At 38.0% G+C, this 27,729-nt stretch overlaps 1 protein-coding gene across 1 annotated transcript in view; it reads right to left on the minus strand.

The window, feature by feature from the left end:
• The window catches only part of PAK5 (p21 (RAC1) activated kinase 5), a gene marked incomplete at both ends in the record, with an annotated part of 91,744 nt that extends 75,647 nt beyond the window's left edge, over nt 1-16,097 (minus strand). Inside the window, one exon of the mRNA XM_080930958.1 lies at nt 15,894-16,097. Within this exon, the coding sequence (XP_080787084.1) occupies nt 15,894-16,097 (204 nt within the window). The remainder of the gene's footprint in view (nt 1-15,893) is intronic.
• Nucleotides 16,098-27,729: the final 11,632 nt, after the last annotated feature.

Here is a 27,729-nt window from a genome sequence, read left to right on the forward strand (position 1 = left end):
GGTGATATATGGCATTAGTACTACTGAGGAAAGGAAACTTTATTATCTGGTGCTGGCAAGAATGCCCAGAAAAACTCTTATAACTCTTAAATGTACACACACACACACACACACACACACACACACACACACACACACACACACAGATATACATTTGGTAATTAGTTCCTGCTGCCAGCAGCAGGGAATTAAATAAAGGATTAATTGTTAGAGTTTCTTCCTTTCTTTCCCTGAAGCTTTGCCTTTAGATGGCTAGGCAAGATAGCTTGGAGCATATCAACTCTTTGTGAATCAGGAAAAATAAATCATGCTCTCAGAAAGAAAAAAGTTTCATATAAACAAATATGCACACAGACACACACACACACACACACACACACACACACACACACACACATATACATACACATGTTCTGATTGGGCCCAACTTTCTGTCTTATCAACTATATACTTACAAACACAGACCTATACTTACAAATGCATATATGAATTTGGTGGGTGGAGCCAAATCTCCCAAGATTGGGTTCCCTGGAGCTAGCACCAACACAGAAAATAATTACTCATTCTGAATGAAAAATAGTCTCTAGCCTTTATTGCTCATATAAAGAAAAAGCTTCTACCTTTTTGTTTCTGAATGAAAAAAGCCTTGTGAGTAAGATAAAGCTTAAGAAAAAGCTACTCCCTTATTGTTATTCTTAGTATTTATACTTTTTGAGAATAGATCACATGGGTTTCCAAAGATATTTACATTTTAAAAGTACATCACAAATCAAACAAGAAGTTTCAGCAGGAATATTTACATGAGTTTCCATTAATTATCTAGTTAAACATTCATTATCTGTAATTGGCTTCACAAGTTCATTAAAAGTTTATAACAATAATTCCTATAAGTTAGCACGGTTTTGTCAAGAGGCAAATTGTCTGCCTAGTGTCTCATTAGTTTTGAAGTTTTGTATGAATAAATCCAGTCAATATTTTATCTTCCACCCTTGTAGCTACAATAAATTGTTCATGCCCTGTTTATAATCTTTAGCTATTATATAATAGTTTCACAGCTATCCTAGAAAGAATGTTTTCCCTCTTGTTTGTAGATTTGTTCTAAGCCTGCTTTTTATTCTAGTGCAATTAGCCCATGACATATGAAGGTTTACAGAACGCTAATTGCAGCTTTTTCTATAGAGGGTTCAAAACTACTTGTATAAATTCAGGAATTCAATAAAATAATTATTAAGAATTACAAAATCATTAATTTGTCTACATAGTGTCTACATTATAATAGAGTAGGTCTTTGTTGATCTGTCCAGTGGGGTAAGCTAATGCCTAAAAATTATTAGACTAACTTAATAATGACAGAAAAGGCATATCAGCGCTAAGAATTAATCCTGAGATGAGATTTCTGAAGGCCTTGCAATTCAGAATTTTACCCATTGCAGACTATGCAAAAACAGTGGGCCATGTCCTAGAAAGTCATCTGCTAGCTGTAGCCTTTCCTAGATGGCTCCTGAAGAGTGATGAAGAAGGATAAGGGGAGGAGAGAAAAGATAGAGGGGGAATGATTTTTGGGAGCGGGGATATGTTATAAGGGTATACACCTGAAGTCTAGCTTCATCATAAAGTAAAAAAAAATTGTTGGCAGTTCACAGTCATGAAGAAATCATGTGCTTGAAGACCTTGGCTTTACTTATGGTCTTCTTATCCTACTTGAAAAAAAAAAAAAACTATGTTACCCAGGTACTTATTCTGGCATGTAAGAAATGTGTTTTCCCAGTCCTTAGGCTGGTGAGGTGCTTAAAGAGACATTTTTTTTTTCAGTTGCAATAAGGAGTTTTGGGATGTGGATGGCATGGGAAAGCTTGATAGAGCCTGCCTGTTGTCTCCACTAGCTATTCAAAGTGTTGAATGTGAGAGATTTTGACAGAAGATGAACCATCTATTCCCCTGGTGGGAGCACTGGTTCTGATTAAATAGATACTCACTGATGCAGTTCTTTTGAAGTAGAATTTTTACAAATAGTTTTAAAACATGGTTAAATTTCCAGACAAGTTTCATTTTATAATTACATTCTGTTTTTCACTGAATTTATCATCTTGAAAAGTACGCTGTTTATTCTGAAAGAAGTGTTGCAGTTTTTTTTTTTTTTTCTCAGCAGTCTTTTGGCAGTCATATAGCTGGAAGAACTTCAAATGAATTTCAGCTTTTCACAACTTTCAACTTTCTCATGCCTAACCTACCAGATTCTATATGACATCAACATTGCAGGTAAACTTTAAACTTTACCCAACCTTTAAATGAATCAATTCATTTTCTAAAAGAACAACTTGTGAATTCTAGACCTGAAGCCTTCACCCATGGAGGATATCAGGCACCAAACTCTTAAGTGCAGGCTCCAAATGCTCTGCACTATCTGCTAGCCAGTCCCTGCTTATGATGCCATGTCCTTCTGGTCTCTCTGGACTCTCTGTTCCACCTTTGTAGGTGATCTATTTACTCTTCACACTCATTACACTTGATTTTCATACAGAATCTCTGGACCGCTTTTTACTTTCTGCCTGTGAATATTTCTCATTTTTAAGACTGCTTTGGACTCACTGGTAGATAAGCTATAATGCTCATCCACCAAGGTAGAGACTTCGAAATGAAAAGATGTAGTCCAGCTGGGTAAACATTAGCCATCAGGTTTCATGAGCTAAAATAGATGCTTCTACATCCAACATTGCAGTATAATAGAGAAAAAAAGAAGCAAGAAAGAGCTAAAACTATAATGAAGTAGAGAATAGGAAAGCTATAGCAGATTGAAGTTATTTGGCTTCAAGAGGAGGCATATGCAAAATAACAGGATGAAAATAGGGAGGAGAACAGTCAGTTACAAAAGAATAGAGGTGGATTCATTGTTTGAGGTTTATTGGACATAAACTATAACAAGGGAGAAAACAAAGGGTGGTCACACAGAATAGAGCAGCCAGACCTGAAAAATATTTCTTTTCATTTCCCTGTTTTGTCTTCTTAAACTTATTTTTAATATAGTGGCCAGAGGTCAAATACAAAAGGAGAAGAAGAAGTCCAGTCTGAACTTTGGAATGTTATGAAATGTTGACAATTGCAGAGATAAGGAAGAATCAGGAGAGCCAGCTTGGATCTGGCATTATCTGCAACCCTTCAGCTTTCACAGGATAAAGAGAAGGCTGTTAACTCAGCTAGGGGAAAGGGATACAAAGACAGCAGAGTCCAGGTCAAAAACATTCCTCTCTCCAATTATTAGGGAACTCACATGAAGACAAAGCTACACATCTGCTACATATTTATAGGGAACCTAGGTCCAGACAATGTATGCTCTATGGTTCATGGTTCAGTCTCAGTAAGCCCCATTGGCCCAGACTGGTTGACATTGTAGGTGGTCTTGTAGTTTTTTTTTTTTTTTTTTTTTTTTTTGTCCCATCAATCTCTCTCCATCCTTCCCTTGACTCCTTCATGAGACTCCCTGAGCTCAGTCTAAATGTTTGGCTGTGGGTCTCTGCCTGTTTCTGCTGGATGAATCTTGGGAGATAGTTTTGCTAGGTTCCCGACTGATCAGAACATCATTAATAGTGTTGGCTCTCTCCCATGGGCCTTAAGTTGGGCCAGTGGTTGGTTGGCCATTCTTTCAATCTCTGGTCTATCTTTATCCCTGTACATCTTGTAGGCAGGGAAAATTTTGGGTTGAAGATTTTGTGGCTGGGTTTGTGTCTCTCTCCATCTATTGGAATTCCTGATTTCCCTCTACCTGAGCTACCTTGTCTGGCCTCAGTGGGAGAGGATGTTCTACATCTTAATGCCACTTGATGTTACCCAGCAAAACTCACAGTTATCATAGATGGAGAAACCTAGATATTAAATAGCAAAACAAAATTTACACATTATCTTTCTACAAATCCAACCCTACAAAGGATAATAGATGAAAAACTCCAACACAAACAGGTAAACAAAAACCTAGAAAAAGCAAGAAAGTAATCTTCTTTCAGTAAACCAAAAAGAAGTTAGCCATACATAAATAATTCCACCTCTAACAAAAATAACAGGAAAAAAATAATCACTTTTCCTTAATATCTCTTAACATCATTGGACCCAATTCACTAATAAAAAACATAGACTAACAGATTGGACACATAAACAGAAGCCAGAATTTTGCTGCATACAGGAAACATGCCTCAGTGACAAAAACAGACACCAGAACCTCAGAATAAAAAGCTGGAAAAAATTCCAAGCAAATGGTCCCAAGAAAAAAGCTAGAAAAAAAAGATTTTCAGCCAAAAGTTATCAAAAAAAAAAAAAAAAAAAAAAAAAAAAAAAAAAAAAAAAGGAAGGACGCTTTTTACTCATTTCAGGGAAAATTTGTCAGGAGAAACTCTCAATCCTTAACATATATGTTCCAAATACAAAAGCACCAATATACATAAAGAAACCCTACTAAAGCTCAAAAAATACATTGCACCCCAAACAATAATAGTGGGAGACCTCAACACCCCATTCTTATCAATGGACAGATCATGGAAAGAGAAACAGAACAAGGATACAGTAAAACTAGCAGAGGTTATGAACCAATTGGAATTAATAAACATCTATGGAACATATCATCCTAAAACAAAAAAATACACCTTCTTCTCAGCACCTCACAGCATCTTCTCCAAAATTGACCCTATATTCAGTCACAAAACAAGCCTCAATAGATATAATAAGAATAAAATACTCCCAAGAAACCTATCAGATCACCATGATCTAAGGCTGGTCTTTAATAACAACAAAGACAACAAAATGTCCATATACACATGAAAACTAAACAGTGCTCTATTACATGATAGCATGGTCAAAGAAGAAGTAAAGAAAGAAATTAAGGATTTTCTGGAATTTAATGAAAACAAAAACACAAGATACCCAAACCTATGGGATGCAATGAAAGCAGAACTGAGATGAAAACTCATAGCTCTGAGTACTGCCAAAAAGAAACTGGAGAGAGTATACACTAGCACCTTAATAGCACAGTTGAAAGCTCAGTAACAAAAGGAAGCAGATATACCCAAGAGGAGTAGACAGCAAGAAATAATCTAACTCAGAGAAGAAATTGACCAAATAGAAACAAAAAGAACCATTACAAGAATCAACAAAACCAAGAGCTGGTTCTTTGACAAAATTAACAAGATTGATAAACCCTTAGCCAGACTAACTAGAGGGCAAAGAGAGAGTATCCAAATTAACAAAATCAGAAAGGAAAGTGGAGACATAGCAACTGAAATGAGGAAATTCAAGAAATAATTAGATCCTACTACAAAAGCCTATACTCAACAAAGCTGGAAAATCTGGAGGAAATGGATGAACTCCTAGACAGATACCAGATACTAAAGTTAAACCAGGACCAGGTAAACCATCTAAATAATCCCACAACACCTAAAGAAATAGAAGCAGTCATCAAAAGCCTTCCAACCAAAAAAAGCCCAGGTCCAGATGGGTTCAGTTCAGAATTCTATCATACATTTATTGACGACCTAATACTAATACTCTTAAAACTATTCCACAAAATAGAGTCAAATGGAACACTACCTAACTCACTTTACAAGGCCACAATAACCCTCGTTCCTGAATCACACAAAGACCCTACAAGTAAAGAGAACTTCAGACCAATCTCACTTCTGAACATTGATGCAAAAATACTCAACAAAATCCTTGCAAACCGAATCCAAGAACACATCAAAACAATCATTCACCATGATCAAGTAGGCTTCATCCATGGGATTCAGGGATGGTTTAATATATGGAAATCCATCAACATAATGCACCATATAAACAAACTCAAAGAACAAAATCACATAGTCATCTCACTAGATGCTGAGAAAGCATTTGACAAAATTCAACACACCTTCATGTTAAAAGTCTTGGAAAGAACAAGAATCCCAGGCCCATACCTAAACATAATAAAAGCAATATACAGCAAACCAATAGCCAACATCAAACTTAACAGTGAGAAACTTGAAGCAATCCCACTAAAATCAGAAACTCGACAAGGCTGCCCACTCTCCCCCTACCTATTCAACATAATACTGGAAATCCTGGCCGGAGCAATTAGACAGCAAAAGGAAATCAAAGGGTTACAAATTGGAAAGGTAGAAGTAAAAACATCACTATTTGCAGATGACATGATAGTGTATGTAAGTGACCCCAAAAATTCCACCAGAGAACTTCTACAGCTAATAAACAAGTTCAGCAAAGTGGCTGGATATAAAATTAACTCAAACAAATCAGTAGCCTTCTTCTACTCAAAGGACAAACATGCAGAGAAAGAAATTAGGGAAAATATACCTTTCACAATAGTCACAAACAATATGAAATACCTTGGTGTGACTCTAATTAAGCAAGTGCAGTTCCTGTATATCAATAACTTCAAATCTCTAAACAAGGAAATTGAGGAAGATCTGAGAAAATGGAAAGATCTCCCATGCTCATGGATTGGAAGGATCAACATCTTAAAAATGGCCATCTTACCAAAAGCAATCTACAGATTCAATGCAATCCCCATCAAAATTTCAACCCAATTCTTCATAAAGTTGGAAAGAACAATGTGCAATTACATCTGGAATAACAAAAAATCTAGAATAGTGAAATCCATCCTCAACAACAAGAAAATATCTGCGAAATCACTATCCTTCACCTCAAGCTGTATTACAAGGCAATTGTGCTGAAAACTGCATGGTACTGGTACAGAGATAGGCAGGTGGATCAATGGAATAGAATAGAAGATCCAGAAATGAGCCCTCACGTATATGGTCACCTGATTTTTGACAAAGGAGCTGTAAACATTCAATGGAAAAAGGACAGCCTCTTTAACAAATGGTGTTGGTCCAACTGGCACTCAGCATGCAGAAGAATGAAAATAGACCCTTTCTTATCTCCTTTTGCAAAGCTCAAGTGCAAGTGGATCAAAGATCTCTGCATTAAACCAGGTACACTGAAATTATTAGAAGAGAATGTAGGGGAAACCTCAGAACACATAGTCACAGGAGAAAGTTTCCTGAACAGAACAGTAATGGCTCATTCTCTAAGGTCAAATATCGACAAATGGGACTTAATGAGATTGCAAAGGTTCTGTTAGACTAGGGACACTGCCAAGAAAACAAAATAGCAGCCAACAGATTGGGAAAAGGTCTTTACCAAACCCACATCTGAAAGAGGCCTAATATCCAAGGTATACAAAGAACTCAAGAAGTTAGACACCAGAGAATCAAATAACCCTATTAATAATGGGGTACAGACTTAAACAAAAAGTTCTCAATTGAGGAGCATTGAATGGCTGATAAGCATCTAAGGAACTGCTGGACATCATTAGCCATCATGGAAATGCAAATCAAAACAACCCTGAGACTCCACCTCACACCAGTCAGAATGGCTAAGATCAAAAATTCAGATGACAGCAGATGCTGGCGAGGATGAGGAGAAAGAGGAACACTTCTCTACTGTTGGTGGGGTTGTAAACTGGTACAAACACTCTGGAAATCAGTCTGGCGATTCCTCAGAAAATTGGACATAATACTACCTGAAGACCCAGTTATTCCACTTCTGCGCATATACCCCAAAGAACCTCCAACATACATTGAAGACACATGCACCACAATGTTCATAGCAGCCCTATTTATAATAGCCAGAAGCTGGAAAGAAACCTGATGTCCTTCAGTAGATGAATGGATACAAAAATTGTGGTATATTTACACTTTGGAGTACTACTCAGGTATCAGAAACAACGACTTTATGAAATTCTTAAGAAAATGGATGCATCTAGAGAATATCATCCTGAGTGAGATCACCCAGTCACAAAAGAACAGACCTAATATGCAGTCACTGATAATTGGATACTAACCCCAGACAGCTCTGAACACCCCAGAAACAACTAACAGTCTATATGAAGTTCAAGAAAAACCCAAGACCAAAAAAAGAAAAGAAAAGAAAATGAAAAATCATTATGCTTAATCTTTACACACCAAGAAAACTTTTACTATTTCCAGGTTACATCTTGTTTTATATGTCCTTTATGCTCATTGTAACTAGTAAGATTTCAATGCATACAATTAAGCCTTTAATAAAATCAAGTACTGACAAAAATGTATTCTCATACTTTTGTGCATAAATGCTTAAAATCTGAACATATACCTTTGTTTTTCAAAATAAAGTTGTTCAATTAACATAAAAAAGCTGGAGTAGCCATTCTAATACCAAATAAAATCAAATTTAAACCAAAAGTTATTTAAAAAGATAAAAACAGAAACTTCATTCTCATCAAAAGAAAACTCTACCAAGATGAACCTTCAATTCTGAACATCTATGCTCTAAATGCAAGGGCACCCACATCCATAAAAGAAACTTTACTAAAGCTCAACGCACACATTGCATCTCCCAGAAAAATAGTGGGGGACTTCAACACCCCACTCTCAGCAATGGAAATATCATGAAAACAGAAACTAAACAGAGACTCTGTGGAACTACCAGAATTAATCAACCAAATTGATTGAATAGATACCTATAGAACATTTTATCCTAAAACAAAACAGTATACTTCTTCTAAGAACCTCATTATACCTTCTCCAAAACTGAAGATAAATTAGTCAGAAAACAGGCCTCAACAGACACAAGAAGCCTTAAATAATCCCTTGCATATTATCAGATCACCATGGACTAAGGCTGGTCTTCAATAACAACAAAAATAACAGGAATCCAACTTACACAATGAATCTGAACAACATACCCAAACTCATGAGACACAATCAAAGTAGTGCTAAGAGGAGAACTCATGTCTATGAGTGCCTCCAAACAGAAACTGGAGAGAGCATACACTGGCAGCTTGACAGCGCACCTTAAGGCTCTAGAACAAAATGAAGCAAATATGCGCAAGAGGAGTAGAAGGCAGGAAATAATCAAACTCAGGGCTGAAATCAACCAAGTAGAAAAAAAAAGAGAACTATACAAAGAATCAACAAAACCAGCAGCTGGTTCTTTCAGAAAATCAACAAGATAGATAAACCCTTAGCCAGACTAACCAGAGGGCACCATGACAGTTTCCAAATTAACAAAATCAGAAATGAAAAGGGAGACATAACAACAGAAACTAAGAAATTCAGAAAATTGTCATACCTTACTACAAAAGCCAGTACTCAACAAAATTGAACAACCTGGATGAAATGGACAATTTTTTAGACAGATACAAAGTACCATAGTTAAATCAGGATTAAATAAACAATCTAAACAGTCCGTTAACCGTAAAGAAATAGAAGTGGTTATTAAAAGTCTCCCAACCAACCAACCAACCAACCAACCAACCAGCCAACAACAAAAACCCCAGGGGCAGATGATATGAGTGCAGAATTCTATCAGATTTTCACAGAAGGCTTAATACCAATACTCTTCAAACTAGTCCACAAAATAGAAAGAGAAGGAACACTATCTAATTAATTCTATGAAGCCACAATTACTAAACTATTATAACTAAACTACACAAAGACCCAACAAAGAAAACTTCAGACCAATTTCACTTAATAATATCTATGCAAAACTGCTCAATAATTTCTTGCAAACAGAATTCAAGAACACATCAAAACAATCATTTGCCATGATCAAGTAGACTTCATCCCACAGATACATATATAGTTCAATATGTGGAAATCAACTAACATAATCCACCATATAAACAAACCAAAAGGAAAAAAAAACATGATTTTCGCATGATACTGGCAAAAAAATTGACAGAATTCAACATCCCTTCATGATAGAAGTCTTGGGAAGATCAGGAATTCAAGGCCCAGACCTAAATATAGCAAAAGCAATATAGAGCATACCTGTGGCTAATATCAAACTAAATGGAGAGAAAATTGAAGCAATCCCCCTAAAAACAGGGATTTGACAAAATTGCCCACTCCTTTCCTATCTATTCAATATAGTATTCAAAGTCAGCCAGAACAATTACACAACAAAAGGAGGTCAAAAAATATAAATTGGAAAGGAAGAAGTCAAAATATTACTATTTGCAGATGGTATGATTGTATACTTAAGTGACCTCCAAAATCCCCCCGGAGAATTCCTAAAACTGATAAATAGCTTTAGCAAAATGGCTGGATATAAAATTAACTAAAAGAAATGAGAAGCCTTTCTCTACTCAAAGGATAAACAGACTGAGAAAGAAATCAGAGAAATGATACCCTTCATAATACTCACAAATAATATAAAATAATTTTTTGTGACTCTAACCCAGTGAGTGAAAGATCTGTATGACAAGAACTTCAAGTCTCTTAAGAAAGAAATCGAAGATATTAGAAGATTGAAAAATTTTCCATGCTCAGGGTTTAGCAGAATTATTATAGTAAAAATGGTCATCTTGCCAAAAGGAATTTATAGATTTAATGCAATCTCCACCAAAATACCCACTCAGTTCTTTATAGAGTTAGAAAAAGGATTTTGCAAATTCATTTGGAATAACCAATAACCCAGGATAGCGAAAACTAATTGTCAACAAAAAAAGAACTTTTGGGGAAATCACCAACCCTGACCTCAAGCTGTATTACAGAGCAATAGTGATAAAAACTGCATAATATTGGTACAGGGACAGACAGGTAGAAGAATGGATTAGAATCAAAAACCCAGAAATGAAACCATACACCTATGGTCACTTGATCTTTGACAAAGAAGCCAAAACCATTGAATAAAAAAAGGACATAGTTTTCATTAAATTGTACTGGTTCAACTGGTGATCAGCATGTAGAAGAATCCGAATTTATCTATTTTTATCTTCTTATACAAAGCTCAAGTTCAAGTGGTGCAAGGATCTCTACATAAAACCAGATACACCAAAACTAATAGAAGATAAATTTGGAAAAAGCCTCAAACATATGAGCACTGGGGAAGAAAATTTCCTAAATATAACACCAATGGCTTACGCTCTAAGATCAACAACTGACAAATGAGACCTCATAAAATTGCAAAGCTTCTGTAAGGCAAAGGACATGGTCAATAGGACAGAGTGGCAACTAACAGATTGGGAAAAGATCTTTACCAGTCCTTCATCCAATAGAGGGCTAATATCCAATGTATATAAAGAACTCAAGAAGTTAGACTCCACAGAAACAAATAATCCTATTAAAAATGGGAGACAGAGCTAAACAAAGAATTCTCAACTGAGGAATCTTGAATGGCCAAGAAGCATCTAAATAAATGTTCAACATTTTTAGTCATCAGGGAAATGCAAATCAAAACCACCTGCAGATTTTACCTCACACCTGTCAGAATGGCTAACATCAAAAACTCAGGTGACCTCAGAGGCTGGTGAGGATGTGGAGGAAGAGGAACACTCCTCCACTGTTGGTGGAACTGTAAACTGGTACAACCACTCTAAAAAACTAGTCTGGCGGTTCCTCAGAAAACTGGACAAAGTACTACCTGAGGACCCAGCTATACTACTCCTGGGCATATACCCAAAATATGCTCCAACATATAACAAGGACACATGCTCCACCATGTTTAATGCAGCCTTATTTATAATAGCCAGAAGATAGAAAGAATCCAGAAGTCCTTCAATAGAGGAATAGATAATGAATATGTGGTACATTTACACAATGGAGTACTACTCAGCTATTAAAAACAACTTCATGAAATTCTTAGGCAAATGGATGGAACTAGAAAATACCATCCTGAGTAAGGTGATCCATTCATAAAAGAACACACATTCACTCATAAATGGATATTAGCCCAAATGTTTGGAATACCCAAGATACAGTTCACAGACCACATGAAGCTCAAGAAGAAAGAAGACCAAAATGTGGATGCTTCAGTCCTCTTAGAAGGGAGAACAAAATACTCACAGGAAGTAGATAGTGGGCTGGAGTTGGGAGGAAGCAAGAAGAGGAGGGCAAAAAGGTGGGTAGGACCAGGTATGGGAGGAGATAGGGATGATATATAGAAGGTCAGGAATTTGAATAGAGGTATGTAGCAATGGGGGAAGGGAAACTGGGGATAGCCACCAGCAAGTCTCAGATGCCAGGAAAGCAAGAGACTCCCAGGACACAATAAAAATGAGATTAGCCGAAATTCCCAACAAAGGGGACAGAAAACCTGTAGAGACCATATTCAGAGGTTACATAAGGCCCCTGGTTGGGGGATGGTTCCACCCGGCCATCTCCATATCTTTAATCCAGAATGGACCCTGTCTATAGAAAATATGGTGAAAAAGTGTGGATCAGACACTGAAAGAAAGGCCATCCAGAGACTGTTCCACCCAAGGTACCATCCAGACACTAAACCCAGACAATATTGCAGATGCCTGGAAGTGCATACTGACAGGAGCCTATTATAGGGGTCTCCTGAGAGACTCTGCCAGAGCCTGACAAATAAGGAGGCAGATGCTCACAGCTAACTATTGGAGTGAGCACAGAGACCCAATGGAAGAGTTGGAGACAGGATTTCTTGAGCTGAAGGGGTTTGCAACTTCATAGGTAGAACAACAATATCAACCAACCAGACCTTCAACCCCTCAGAGCTCCCAGAGACTAAACCACCAACCAAAGAGTACACATGGAGGAACCAGTGCCTCTAGCAGCACATGTAGCAGAGGATGACATTGTCTGGTATCAGTAGGAGGAGGCCCTTGGTCCTGTGAAGGCTGGATTCCTCAGTGTCCGTAAATGCCAGGGCAGTGAGGTGGGAGCATGTGGAGAAGAAGGGGAGCACCCTCATAGAAGCAGGGGGACAGGGAGGGGATAAGGGGTTTCTGGAGTGGAACCCAGGAAAGGGGATAACATTCGAAATGTAAATACATAAAATATCCAATAAAAAAGGAGGGAAATACCATCCATAGTTGAGGAGCTATTGGCAATTAAATAGCTGTTAGGACAGAGAAAGAGAGAGGGAGGGAGAGGGAGAGAGGGAGAGAGGGGGAGAAGGAGAGAGAGAGCAAGAGAGGGAGGGACGGAGGGAAGAAGGGAGGGAGGAAGGGAGAGAGAGAGACAGAACCAAACACATGCCCTAGATCGAAGAATATTTGGGTGGCACTAATTAGATTTCATGGATTAAAAAATAAAAAGACCAAGTTTGGGGGGTTATTAAGATGGAATGGATATTAGATGGAGGGTGGGGCCAATGTGATAAAAATACAATGTATAGAATTATCAAAGAATTAACACACATATGCCATCTTTAAAATTATAAGTTAGATATATATTAAAGATGCCTTTTAAGGTTAGGGGCTAGGTAGATGGCTCAGAAGTTAAGCAACTATTTGCTCTTTCAGAGGATCTGAATTTTGTTCCTAGCACTTATGGCAGGTGTTTTACAACCATTTTGTAACTCTGCCTCTAGGGAAAATGACAGCCTTCTAATCCTCAAGGCCATCTACATGCCCGTGTGAATATATGCACATACTCTCTCACACAGACACATAAATAAATAATAAACCAGTTCTCCAAAAGAGAATGCTTTAAAGGCTACATTAGATAAAGGGTGGCTAAATTAGATAAAGGCTTTAAGTATTATAAACTGTTAGGTTAAATAAATTGTATTAAATTAGAGTGTGATAGGCTATTATATTCAGTAATCTCTTGGGGCTTGAGATCATAAAGATATAGAACAATTAAAAAGAGAAAAAAAAAAAACTGAGCCGGGTGGGATGATTAAGCAGCAGAAATCACAGAATTACATTTGATGTGTGGCAGAAATGTTTATGCTTGGACTTTTTGATTTTCGGACCCCCCCCCCCCCCGAATTTTCAGGATCCAAACAGACCAGTTTATGTAAGAATGGAAAACTACTTACTATATAATATACTAAAAACAAGAAGCTTTTAAAGTATAGAAGTCTAGAGATCATGACACTTCAGGCATCAACTACGACAATGTGACATATGCTGTTCCCTGGTAAAGCCTGATGTGTCTTCGGTACATAACGGAAATTCCAAATTGCTCAGTAACCACAAGAACAGTCTGATCTTGTAGACTCAGATAATCTCAGGTACCTAAGACCCCCACACTGTACTATGAGAACCAGGCACACATATATTCACGGTGATTGCTATAAAAGTCACAGTTTAAACTAATCTCAAGTCCTCCGTATGAATCAGAACTTTTATCTCTATATTAAATTTAAAAAGTTGAAGGAGAGTTATATTGTATGGCATCACAGTAAAATTCAGATACACCAAAATACTCAAAGTAATTTCTAAAATCCTAATTCATAATTAAAAATAATTCAGAAAAAAAACATAAAGAAGTGCTGACTGCTCACATGAGGGGACAGTCAGTGATGACCCTTCCTTGTCTATCTTCCTGAGTTTTATTGCATCACGTAGAGTGGATTCTGAGATGTTACAAAGGGGAAAAGCTAACATGCAGTGCTTGCTTTAGCCCAGGGAAAACAATGCTTCCCCGATGGATTTTGAAGCAGGGTGTTGATTGTTATGTAGCTCAGGCTGAGCTGAAACTCACACTCCTCTTACTTCTGTCTTCTGAGTGCTTGGATTACAGGAATGTGCTACTGTATACATCAGGAATATTGGTACTTACAGGTGTTCACACTCTTCATCAGAGCACTGCTTTGTTAAAACTGCAAACCACTGGGGGGCTCCAGAAGCTCTGAGTCAGACACTGATCATGTCTTTTATGTAAATAAAAGTCTTATAACTACGTTTGTCAATGTTCTCAAAGTGTGTCTTCAGACCACCAGGTTAGCACCAAAAGCTAGAAATGAACATCTGGAACCCCTAACTCAGTTTTACTGAATCAGAAACAGAGGTAGTACTTCTTATCTGAGTTGTGGTGGTTTGTATAAAATGGTCCACAGGGAGTGGCACTATTAGGAGGTACAGCCTTGTTGGACTAGATGTGGTCTTTTTGGAGTAAGTATGTCACTGGGGGTGGGATTTGAGGATCCAAAAGTTCAAGCTAGGTCTAGTAGGTCACCGCCTCTTCCTGGTGTCTGGGGATGCAGATGTAGAACTCTCAGCTTCCTCTCCAGCACTAAGTCTTCCTGCCTCTTGCCATGCTTCCTGCCTGCCATGGTGAGAATGGAGCCAGCCCCAGTTAAATGCTTCCCTTTAGAAGAGTTGCTATGGCCCTGGTGTCTCTTTACAGAAATAGAAACCCGAAATTGAACATCTGTTTTAACAGTCTGTCAGGTGATTCTGATCTGTGATAGATCTTGAGAAGCACTGGCATAAACAAGTCTGCACAGCCAGCTCGTCAGAGACTTGAAGTGCCAGAGTGGGTGGATATCCGATGGTGTTCCCACCCACTCAGAGGAGAAGGGGATAGGGGATGGGGGTTGAGGATTAGGGATGGGGGATGGATCATTGGAGGGAGTGACCAGAAGGGCAGCACTGAGTGGGTAAATTACAGCCTATTCAAAGGCTGAAACTATTTGCTAATTTTTGAAATAGTTTCCTTTTAGACAATGAAAATAAATGTGAAGATACATTTATATTTACTATATCAACCACATAAATCTATACATGCATGTTAGTGATTTAGACACCTATAAATATAATTCATTGCTATTGAAATCTCTTATTCTATCTTACATAAACTGTGAATGGACATTTTGAAAACCAATAGAAGACAGCAGAAATAGGTACAACAAAATATCTGATTAGAAGCTATTGCTCATACTGCCAGAGGAAGTGGAGATTATTAAGAGACATTCATTTTGTAGCTTATATTTATACCTGAATATTTCAATAACCAGTATCTGAAGGTTAAATTTCTTTTCTGTGTGTTGCCAAATGAAGATTAACTGTGGCTAATGTAGGGACGTTTTCAAAAGGTTACATAGTTGATTAAAGATGGCACATTAGGTCATATCAGACCATGGCCTAAAATTGACCCAAAGACGGAACCATTTCCTACCTTCATGGGAGCCAGCTGAATGGGTGTGATGCAGGATGGGTCCACCATGGGCTTGGGCCTGTTGGCTGTGTCTGCTAACAGGCTGTGCCACTGCTGGGGAAGGCCAGTAAACTTCTGCTCTTGTGGGTCAAACCCAGTATGGACCCTGTGTTCAAAGTTGGATGGGCCAGATATTTCGATCTTTTTCTTTTTCTTCCCAAACATGATGTAAAATTCTGGGGAAGACAAAGAGAGAATAGGTAGCGTGTAGTCTGCTGCAAGAAGATACACTCATTTTAAACCATTTAGTCGCACCATTTTTTATCATTTTTCACAGTACTATTTGGAAAATCTAGAAGATTGATTTTTCAAGTGTACAGATTAGATAATTTCATTCCAAATCTTTGTTTTTTTTTTTTTTCCTTAAATGATCCCTGGGGAATACAGCTACTTGTCTTATTGATACTGAATGTGTTTCATGTAACCTAACCGACACTGACCAATGGTCTGGACCCTAAACCAGTCTAGGGTGGGGGTGTTTAGAGTCTCCGTGGGTCCCCACACCAATGAGCTTGCTGTGAATATTTCTTAGGTAGATTATACTTCATTCTCAGCTTTAGAAGAAGAGATGTATGAAGCAAATGTATAAGCCTTTTTCTGGAGTCAAGACCAGACAATCCCAACTGAGTCAGCCAGAGCTGGTTGTTATGTGGTTGTAACACATGAAGGGTTAGATTTCAGAGCTGTTCAGTTTAGAACATTACTGAAGCAAAAGCTGACCAATTCCCAAAGAGAAGCACCTCAGTGTTTGGTGTGTACTCAAATCCAGAACACATATGTGACAAAATAACATATATGTCAGTATGAAAAACAAGCTAATAATTACTCAGCATATAGACTAATTATGGTAGGTAGAACTAAGTACAAATACTTAGAAAACTACCAGGCCAAAGTATGTCCTATAAGTGTTAGCTATAGTAAATGATGAAGCTGTGCTTTATGGTTCTGAAAACTTGTGATTTAACTTGGCTTTCAATACTAGGTTGTCACACAATTTCATGTGCGTATTTTAGGTATGTGCTTTTTTTGACCAGGGGTACTCACTTATGTGTAAGATAAACAAGGTCACTCTGAGAATCCTTCCACACACTGCTGTGGGGCTTATAAAAGGTTGTAAGATTATTTTGGGGCTTAGACATGTTGCTTTCTTTGTTAGGAGGATTGATAGGATTGGAGAAATTCTAAAGAGAGACATTTGTGCCCCAGAAATCCCATGCTGGGAGAAGAAAAAGGTCGAAGCCTTGTGCTGACCAGAGGGGAATTTGTCTCGCAGAAGAGGATTTTACATAGTTCTGAGAGTGTGTTAGAGCAGTTGGCAGGAGGTACTGGGTGTTGGCTCAGATAATGCTGATAGGCAGTACCACACCTTGGCCTGGAGCAGTTATCTTGACAGACCTTTACCTTCCTCGACTTAAACCTAAACCTTATACCAACACGAGAAAACAGAGCTGGGGGGGGGGGGGGGTCACTGGACCTCTTAGCCTTTGGTCCTAGTATGGTCACATTGACTAAATAGTCTTTTTCTGCTTTGTCTCAGTTGTTTGTTTGCTTGGCTTACTGCAGATGTATGGCTCAGCCCAGCTGGCTTGGATGCTGATAGGGTCCAAGCACTAAGATAATTTTAGTGACTATTGCTAATGTGGCCAGAGCTTTGTGTATGGTAACATCTTTGCCTACTTTCTTCCTTTACCATATTCCATTTCTCTCCTATCAAACTCTTGCCTCCTTTTTATCCTATATTGCTATTTTTCAGGCCATCTGTCTTCTGCCTTACAGTTCCCTCAAGTGCCTACCTCATTCTCTGTCTACATAAACATTCTATTAAAGAGATCTGATCATTCATAGTCCCAATCACCTCTCACCTTTTCAGGGTTGGCTCTGAAATGGCCCCAAAGGCTCAAGTGTTGAAAGTTTGGTTCCCAGAGGATGGTAATACTAGGAGATAATTAGATCATGTAGGTGCTGAACTGGGCAGTCTGGAGGTGGGATGTGTTGGGGCATGCAAATCTTTGATAGGCATATATTGACTTTAACTCTAGCCCTTGCTTCCTGGACCACAGGGAGTTATTGTGTTCCTTGCCATGATTCTTTTTCATTCCAGGCTCAGTGTGAAGAGACTTAGTAACCATAGACTGAATCCCTTGAACCCATGAGTCATAATAAACCTTTCCTCCTTCCAAGTGTTTCTCTTACGTGTTTGACCATAAGGAAGAAGATGTGAAGAACATAGAAAAGCCCCACTGTTCTTGAAGGGTTTTACTTTAGAGTGATCTGGAGATTGGTAAAGGATGACAACCGCCCCCATACTTTGCTGATCTTATTTTTGCCTTGAAAACATAATTTAAAAGAAATTATTTAGCTGGGTTTTATGTTTTATGCCTGTAATCCCAACACTTGTAAGACTGGAATAGAAAGAATTCCCCAGATTCAAGGCTACTCTGGGCTAAGTAGTAAGTTAGTTCTTGTTCAGTCTCAGCTATAGAGTGAGACCATCGTTCTCTCTCCCACCCCCTTTCTCTCTCTCTCTCAATAAAAAGGAAACAAAGAAAAAAGAAAAGAAAAAAAAATTCTTTGAGTACTTTTCTGTAAGTGGGTCAATAAACATAAATGTAATGATCTTAAAATGTAGGCACATGGAATTGGAAATGTAAGGAAAGGAATAGATAAGACAGTAAGGCCATTGCAGAAACAGCCAACAGAGTCCAAGGCGTCTCTCACACTGACTATAGATTCAGATATATAATTTGTTGTAATCTATGGGAGAAAATAATATAATGCAATACAAGCATCCAATGTGATGACTATCAGGGTTTGCCCTCTTGCTGATCTAATAACTCAAGGTTTACGTAAGAAAAAAAAAAAAAGCCATGTTATTCCATTGTAGCACCAGGTCATTTGCCATACCAGCCAATGCTAGCTAATCCCCAGCAGTAGGGCTTCTTATTGGATCTGTAGTTCTGTACATGAAAAAGACCATCAGCTACCCAATGAACTTCATCCTCAGTTTCTGACCTATCAAATCAGGACACAAATCTATTGAACCACTATTTTAGAAAGCTGATTTTTACATAGAGAAAAGCTAATAAGGAACACCTATCACCTCCTGTCTTGCTTGCATCTTTATGAACTCATTGCTTGCTGCTCCAAGGTTTCAAATGACAATGTCCAATCTGGGCTGCTACATTAGTCATCACATAATTGGCTTAATGCAAAAGAGTCTTAATTGTGATACCATGACCTGGGTAGTTGACTGCTTGGAGAATTTTCCGTTGAAAAAAAATTACAAATTAGTGTATCTATATGCCACTGTCTGGATATTTGTTGAACAGAGAAGATATTCAAAAATATAATTTTGCCTTTCATCGGCCAAGTCAACATGACATTTTAATAGACATTCATTTCTATAATTTTAGAAAAGAAAAACAGTCATTTGCAAAGAGTTCGTTTGCACATATTCATACTTGAACAAGCAATAAAAATGCCAGACCAAGTATTTTTAGAACTAGAACGGAGATATCTTGCTATTTATTTTATTTGTAAACCTTCTAGAGGCTACTATGCCAATCAAGTGAATGCATATTAAAAAATATGAACAAATTAACACTGTATGTAAGGCATGGTAGAAAACAAAACTGTGGCTAAAGTATCTTAAGTCTACAGAATCCTGTGACTCTATACACCATTCTTTAAATAGTATTAACCACAGATCTACATGACTAGTAAGATCAAGTTTAAAAAGGGAACAGTTGTGGTGACTGATAGTATTTGTATCCAGGAAGCAACAGCAGATGGATTGTCTCAGCTTAAAGGCCATAGTGTTCTACATGGTGAAACCATATTTCAAAATGGACCAACAAGCCATTAAAACAAATCAAGACAAGACAAAACAAAATGACAATAACAATCAGGAGCTTAAGAAAAAGATGTGCAAAAGAAAGTTGAAAAAAAACATATGGTTTTAAATGCTAAAGAGATTCTGATTCAGTGGAATGAATCAGGATCGCTAAGATTGAGAATTATAATTCTTTCAACAGTAGCCATTACTGATTCCATCCAGAAGAAAGATGTAAATAGCATTCTGGTGTCCTAAAGCATCAGGCAACAGAGGGATGGCCAAAAAGGACATGACAGTGCCTTGTAAGTGTATTAGCTACTTTTCTTGGGGATAAGAGAAAAGACACAGATGAAAGCAACCTGAAGAAGGAGGGTTTATTTTGGTTTGTAGTTTCAGAGCACAGTGTACAATGGCATGAAAATCATGCCAACAGCACCATGAGGAAGATGCTCATTTTGTGTCTACAGTCAAAAAGCAAGGAAAGGGATGAATACCATTGCTTGTTCATTGTTATTTTATTCAGTGTGGGACCTTCACTCTTGGAATGGGTCTGTCATATTTAAAGTAGTGATTTTCATCCCAATTAACACAGTCTAGAAATTCCATTACAGACATGCCCAGAGGCTTGTTTCTATGGCGACTCTAAATGTCATCAAGTCAAAAAAATCAAGATTAGCCATCATGTCATGTGATTCCTTTCGGGTGTGTTCATGAATGCTTAGGGTCATGAATGATTGTTGGGTAAGACGCCATACTCATAATAAACCTGGGCCAGCAATTTCAAGATCTACTTTTGATGCCTTGATGAGAGGACTCATGGACCATATCTATGCCTATGATTTAGTACTTAGATAAAAAACAGTCAAGTGTGACTAATCCTGACAATTTTATGACACACTGCCTTCCTTTTACGGGCATGTCCTGAGGCTTGTGAGGCTCAAGTAACTTGATTTGTCTATGTTGTCTGATTAGGAGGTAGGAAAATCTAATTCACATCTATGTTTTCCTTGCTTCACACCTGCTACTGAAATGTTCCTTTTGACCAGCAGGTTGCAAAGCACTGTATTATTGTCTGTACTGAATTAGGTTCGCTTAAAGTGGCCTTTAGGTGAACTCAGTAATTATGTATGTGTATCAAGCCTGTGATACATAGGCATGGGGAGAGGGGCCTCCTAAATACCACTAGACTTCAGATTTTGGAGATAAAAATTCAACAAAATTCATATCATGTTGGCAGATGAAAGCGCTTTGAAAAAGAAAGTATTTTTGTTGCAAGCAATAAGGAATAAAAAAGAAAACATGGAGAAAGACAACAATTGAAATAGTCTCTATCAGTGAGAGTCACAATGCAAGTGAGCCTTATACTGACATGAGCAAAATAGGAATATAATATTTAGAGAAGTAGGAGAGATCAACAGGTTGTATAATAAAGCTAAATTCTTAGGTATAACAGCAGAAATTAACATATATATGCATGTATATATGGTCTCTCTCTATATATAATAGAACACTTCTCTACCAAGTAATCCAGCTTTGAAAAGCTACGCACAAGGTTGACCTGAACAGGTGTTGATTGAAAACATAGTGAATTCAAATCTGACCCTGAGCTACCCATTAGAAAAGAAATCCATGCCTACCATCTCATGTGTCTAATGTAGTTTACATATTCTTAAAGTAATGAAAGATGTTGCCTAGACACAGGCAGATCACCCACAATTGTATAACAGCCCACCTGTCAGTCAAGGCAAGAATGCACCCCATGACTGACCCTGGGGATTGTCTTGTCCCTCTGCTTAGATTCACATAAGAGCCTCTAAAAGAGACTGGTATTCTTGAGACATGTACTTGCTGGGCCGGTGGAGGATGTGCTACACTTTTATTCTCACTGTTAGTAATTATGTTTCACTACCACTATTCTGTATCTTTTCTGGATTATTTTTTGATGTGTAAATGACCTGGGCATTGCATCATGGGATACCATGAAATTCCTAGTCACTTGAGGGTATGTCTGTATGTAAAAACCTGGAAGATAAATTGGTAATACACAAAGAAATGTCATGGTAAAGCAGAAAGAACTGGAAATGGTCAGAGAATGTGTCTGCAACTGTTATATTTTATATACTTTAAAATTATCTTTTCCCTGATGTATTTTTACAGTCAATATAAATTATTACTTAGAAAATTTACTTCCTAGTCACAAGGGAATGTCAAGCCAAAGCAACCCTGAGATTAGATCTTACTCCAGTCAGAATGGCTAAGACCAAAACCTCAAGTGACAGAGCACCAATCAGTTTCTCAGAAAATTGTAAATAGTTCTACCTGAAGGCCCACCTATACTGATCCTAGGCATATACTAAAAAAGATGCTTCACCATACCACAAAGACACTTGCTCTACTAGGTTCATTGCAGCTTTATTCATAATAGCCAGAAACTAGAAACAACCTAGATATCCCTCAATGGAAGAACAGATATAGAAAATGTTGTTTATTTACACAGTGGAACACTATTCCATTATTAATAACCAGGATATCATGAAATTTTCAGGCAAATGGATAGCATTAGAAAATATTCTGAGTGAGGAAACTCAGACCCAAAGGAATATGCATGGTATGTATCCACGGACAAACAGACAGTAGTCATAAAGTACAAGGTATCCATGATACACCCTACAAACTCAAAGAAGCTAAACAAGAAGAAAGGCCCATGTGACAATGCTTGAATCTTGCTTAGAAGGGGGAATAAAATAATCATACAAGGCAAAGGAGCGGATGGAACTGGATAGAAAAAGAAAGGGGGATGGTAATGTGAAGGTCAGGATCATGTGTGGGGAGAAACAGGAGAGAGGGCCAGAGTACCAGAAGAATGGATAGAAATCTGTAGCTGCTAGTAGTGGGAAATCTAGGAAATCCCAGCGACCTGAGATGGGGGAGGTTTCCAGGAGTGAATGCCAGTGACTTTAACAGTGGGGATATGGAACTTGAAGAGGCCATCTCTTGTAGCTAAGCAGGATCCCCAGTGGAGGGATAAGGACACCCCCCTACCCACAAAACCTTCAACCCAAAATTTGTCCTGTCTGAAAGAAATGTATGGCCAAAGATGGAGCAGAGACTGAAGGAATGGCCAACTTGAGACCCGTCCCATGGGTCTCAATTCCTGAAACTATTAATGATACTCTGTTATATTTGCAGACAGAAGCCCATCATAACTGTCCTATAAGAATTTCTACCAGCAACTGACTAAAATAGACGCAGATACCCATAGCCAAACATTAAACTGAGGTCAGAGACCCTTATGGAAGAGTTTGAGAAAGGATTGAAGGCCCTGAAAGGGATAGAAACTCCTCAGGAAGACCAACAGAGTCAACTAACCTAGACCCTTGGGAACTTTCAGAGACTGAGACACCAATTAAAGTGTATAAAGCCTGGACTAAGGCCCTTAGCACATTTGTTGTAGACAGCTCAATCTCCATGTGAATCTCCCAACAACTGGAGTGGGTGCTATCCCTAAAGCTGTGGCCTGATTGTGGAATCCATTCCTTAACAGAGCTGCTTTGTCTGGCTTCAGTGGAAGAAGATGTACCTAACCTTTCAAAGACTTGATGTGCCAGGGTGGAGAGTATACCCAACAGGTGGCTTGTCATCTCAGAGAAGAGAAAGGGGCATAAAGGAGGGACTCTGTGTGGGGTGGGTTAGGGAGAATAGTGATTGGAATGTAAATTAATTAATTAACAAAAAATTTACATTAGACTATCTTCAAATCAGTTAAAGAATGCTTACATGTTCTTGAAAAGAAGCTTGAGTTTCATGATTGCAAAGTAGAAAGAATGTTACTTGGCACCATTTTGAATTGTCCAGAGTAGTCTTTGACAGATTTTAAAAGGTGCTATCTTTGAGAACCACTTTGGATGAGAACTTAGCATTCCTGTTGTGACCAGTACACAGATTCATACTTTGCTAGTGAGATGGCGTTTTTGTGGGATATCAGTATCTTAGAGACTAGGAGTGTTCATAGGAGACACAACTCATCTATTAGCCTATCTTCAGTTGTTCCATGACCCATGGAGTGGGGCTTAAATCTTGATGTGTTTTAAAAAAGCAAGATGGCATTTTATGAAACATTTTTAAAGTTAAATTATCATAAAAAGCAAACATTAAAACAGTTGTATGAAACAATACTATTTCCACCCCGCCCCTGAACATCCTGATTCCGCACTGAATACTGACTGTAGGAAGTTGAAGCTGAACCCGTTTGCCAGAACCCAAAGTTCTTCAGGACCTGCCAATTCTGCAACTCAGGGCAAACTACACTGCCTACTTCTTAGAATGTGCTTTCAAAAACTGGAATGCCATAATAACTTTCCTCAGTTGGCTGCTGCCAGGTATCAAGAAGGGATTAGTTCTGAGCTAGATTTGGCTTTTCTGACAAACCCGCAGTAGTATTTTAAGATAACTACCATAGAGTAATGATTACAGTAAAAATATATGAATGTAATAAGTCTCAATGAACAGTGTGTCTAAAAGGAACTAACATAATAAATTTTATGTTATTCCTATTTTATACTAATAATAGCAACAATGTATATAGGGCTATGGATGTGTGTTAGGATCCCAGAATGCATAGAAGGAGGGAATTATCATCAAGGGGGATATTGCATATGAAATTGGAGCAGGATAAGATGGAGAGAGCTGAGGTCAAGCTATTAGACAATCTTTGTTCCTGTCCCCTTCAGCATCTCAAGCAATACTGGATGAGGAGAATTGACCTTTCACCTCACCCTGACAATTAATTAGTGATTTGCTTTTAAGTCCTGTGACAAAGTAAGAAGCTAATGACAACTGTGGGCCATTAAGATGTCTAACCTCTTCTTATATATGTGTATGTACAGGAAGCTTTTACAGTAAGTTTCCACATGAATTTTTCAAAAGCTTTCTAGTGTTAATTATTACTCCTCTTATTTCTTCTTTTACCCTCTCATCCTTGACCAGATCTAACCCTTCCTGTCTTATAATTACCATCCATTCTTTTAGATGACTGCAATTTATACCTTTTTAAAAGCTTTCCCAACAGTGGACATGTATTAATTTCATGATCTCTATAGGTTTTCTAAATCAATACAAGAAGATTAAAAGTTGAAATATACAGAGAAAGGAAACATGAAACATTTGTATCACATAAGTATGTATGAGTTAAAATAGGATTGCCCTATAATAGGGTGGAAATGTCCCTACTAGAAACCATAGTCTAGTAAGTAAAAAGCCTAGTTACAGACTAGGTTTTCTCTTTTGGAAATGTTGGTCAGTGAGCTCCCATAGACCTCTAAATATTGTGGGCTTTTGTTATTACTCTTGGTTACAGCTTGAGTTTAATACCCCATTCCTGAAGATATTATGTAGTTCAGTCATAAAACACGAGGAAACCAAACTGGTATTCATCTGGATGCTTCATCCCTACTAGATAACCATTAAAGGATGTTATGCATGCTACCAGAGGGGGAAAATAGTCATCAACCTTACCCAGCTGTGAACTCTGAGTGCTACACTAATGGCTAAGTACGTCAAGACATGCTCCTTGAGCAATAGAGCCATGGGGATAATGGGAGTAACCAGCTACTTTCTGCTTGGAGGATGAAGGCATGAAGGCTTTCTCACATGCTCAAAAACCATCACTGGTACCATCATTAAGGTCAATATCTTGTGTCTAGAGAGTCTTAGGCACTGGGAGAGTCTGCTGCTATTTTTCTGCTAAATGGACATAGTTTAAACAAACTCATACTGATTTATCTTCATATCCATAGATTTAATACATTTGTCAGCCCTTATCAGAGAAGCTTCTTTTTGAAGCAATGGTAATTAACATAGATCCCATAATTGATTGGGGTACAGAGAAGTAGCCAGAGAATAATCAGGCATCAATGGAATATCACACTTTTCTAAAACCTCAGAGATAATTAAATAAAAGATTGATGAAAGATTATAGGAGCCAGAGGTGATGAATGACTATAACAAAAAAAAATTCTCGACACAACAGGACAGTTGCAAATATGAACTCATAGCAGTTATGACAGTATGCACAAGACTTATACAGGCCAAATCCAGTCAGAACTTCACCTATAATGGGAGGAAATAGGTACAAAGTCCCCCCCAGATGAGGAGCTATTGCAATTAATGGCTGCTGGAGGAGGAGAGTAAGTTTCATGTAATGGACACCATGGTAAGCTTACTACACAGTGTGTGTGTGTGTGTGTGTGTGTGTGTGTGTGTGTGTGTATGGTATAAGGATAGTACAAATTGGACTTGTTAAGATTGGGGTTGTTTGTTTTACTTTTTAAAGAAAAGATTCACAAAGATGGTGAGTAGAGAAGAGAGATTGTCTGGGAAGAGCTGGAGGTGTAGGTGAATAAGAACATGGATATGAAGTTCTCAAACAACTGATTCTAAAATAGAAAAAGAAAAACTTTCACCCACACAGACACTAGAGGCTTACAAAATATAAGACCACAAAATCTGAAATACATGCCTTTAATCTTCTTAGGAGACAATCATTTCTCACTGATCCCCCCCTATCAGGAGTAGTTTCTTTTCTTAGTTTCATATATAGCACATAGAACTTGGCAAATGTAATAATGGGCGTGTAAAAATATCTACCTGCGTCCAGATAATGTAGGCTTAACAACTTAGCCTGTCCTTGGTAGAAGAAATATGCTTGATTTAAAAACCGTGAGGTAGAAAAATGTGGCAAACCTCCTTTAGGTACTGATTAATCATAGAATTAGGATAAATAAAACTATACAGAGATTTTAGCTATGCTAGTTTTATGGAAAATATAGCAAAGTACTTGTGTGGGATTCAGTGGTAAGCAACTAGGACACATTCATTATATAATACCAAAGGGCAGGTGTTTTCTAAGAACATATGTCCAGGATGCTATCAATATTAATCTCTTCTCTTCTCCTCTCCTCTCTTCTCTTCTCTTCTCTTCTCTTCTCTTCTCTTCTCTTCTCTTCTCTTCTCTTCTCTTCTCTTCTCTTCTCTTCTCTTCACTCCTCCCTTCCCCTCCCCTCTCCTCCCCTCCGCTCTCCAGCCCTCCCCTCCCCTCTCCTTTCCTCTTCTCTTTCCTCACCTTTTTCTTCCTCCCCACCTCTCTTCCTCCCTCCCTCCTTCCCCCTTCCTATCTTCCTTCCGTCCTTCCTTCTTTCTTCCCTTTCTTCCATCTTTTCTTCTTTATTTTTTCTAAGCTACAGTATATGATGAATATATTATAGACCATGCTTGCTGAATATGTCTCAAACCCTAGAGAAAATGAAAATGCTTGATTTCTGGATGAGGAAAATAGTTATATTCTTATATATGATTTTCATTTCCAGTTGCTCAGTATCTTGCTGTGTTCTTTATGAAACTATTCTGACTTGAGTCCTAATCCACCTAATACCTGCCTTTTCGATAGCTGTGGGTCTGTCCTTCTTCCTGGATCCAATTGATGGTTTCAAAGTTCGTGGTTTGGATGTGAGATCAGCATTCACAGTTGACCCTGGTGTCTCACTTTTCCTTTGCTACTTCAGAAAATTCTTTCGAAATTTTTCTCTAATCACCACAATGTGAGCTTGTTTGCTTATTCCTTTCTTCTCTTTTGAGATTTCTGAATTTCCCTGAGTTTTCAAATGTGTGCCTGCTGTTGAGTGGTGGTTTTATGAATCTAGCACACTCATTTGTTTAGCTCTACCTTATGTAGGGTGTCAACATTATAGGACCTTTCTGGTTTATGTTTATTTTTCAGGCTGGCTTCAATATATTCATCTTATCTTTTCACCATCCAAGATTCAGGACTAAGAAAAGGCATGCTCTGAGGAAAGTACATTAAAATTCCGATCATTTCCACACTTCCGTAGTGATATCACAATATTGAAATATGAATACCATGTGTTGCAAAGAAGTATCAATATAGTAGACACCCAAAACCTCTTT

Source organism: Micromys minutus, assembly GCF_963924665.1.
Source record: "Micromys minutus genome assembly, chromosome: 17".
NCBI classification, from domain to species: Eukaryota; Metazoa; Chordata; class Mammalia; order Rodentia; family Muridae; genus Micromys; species Micromys minutus.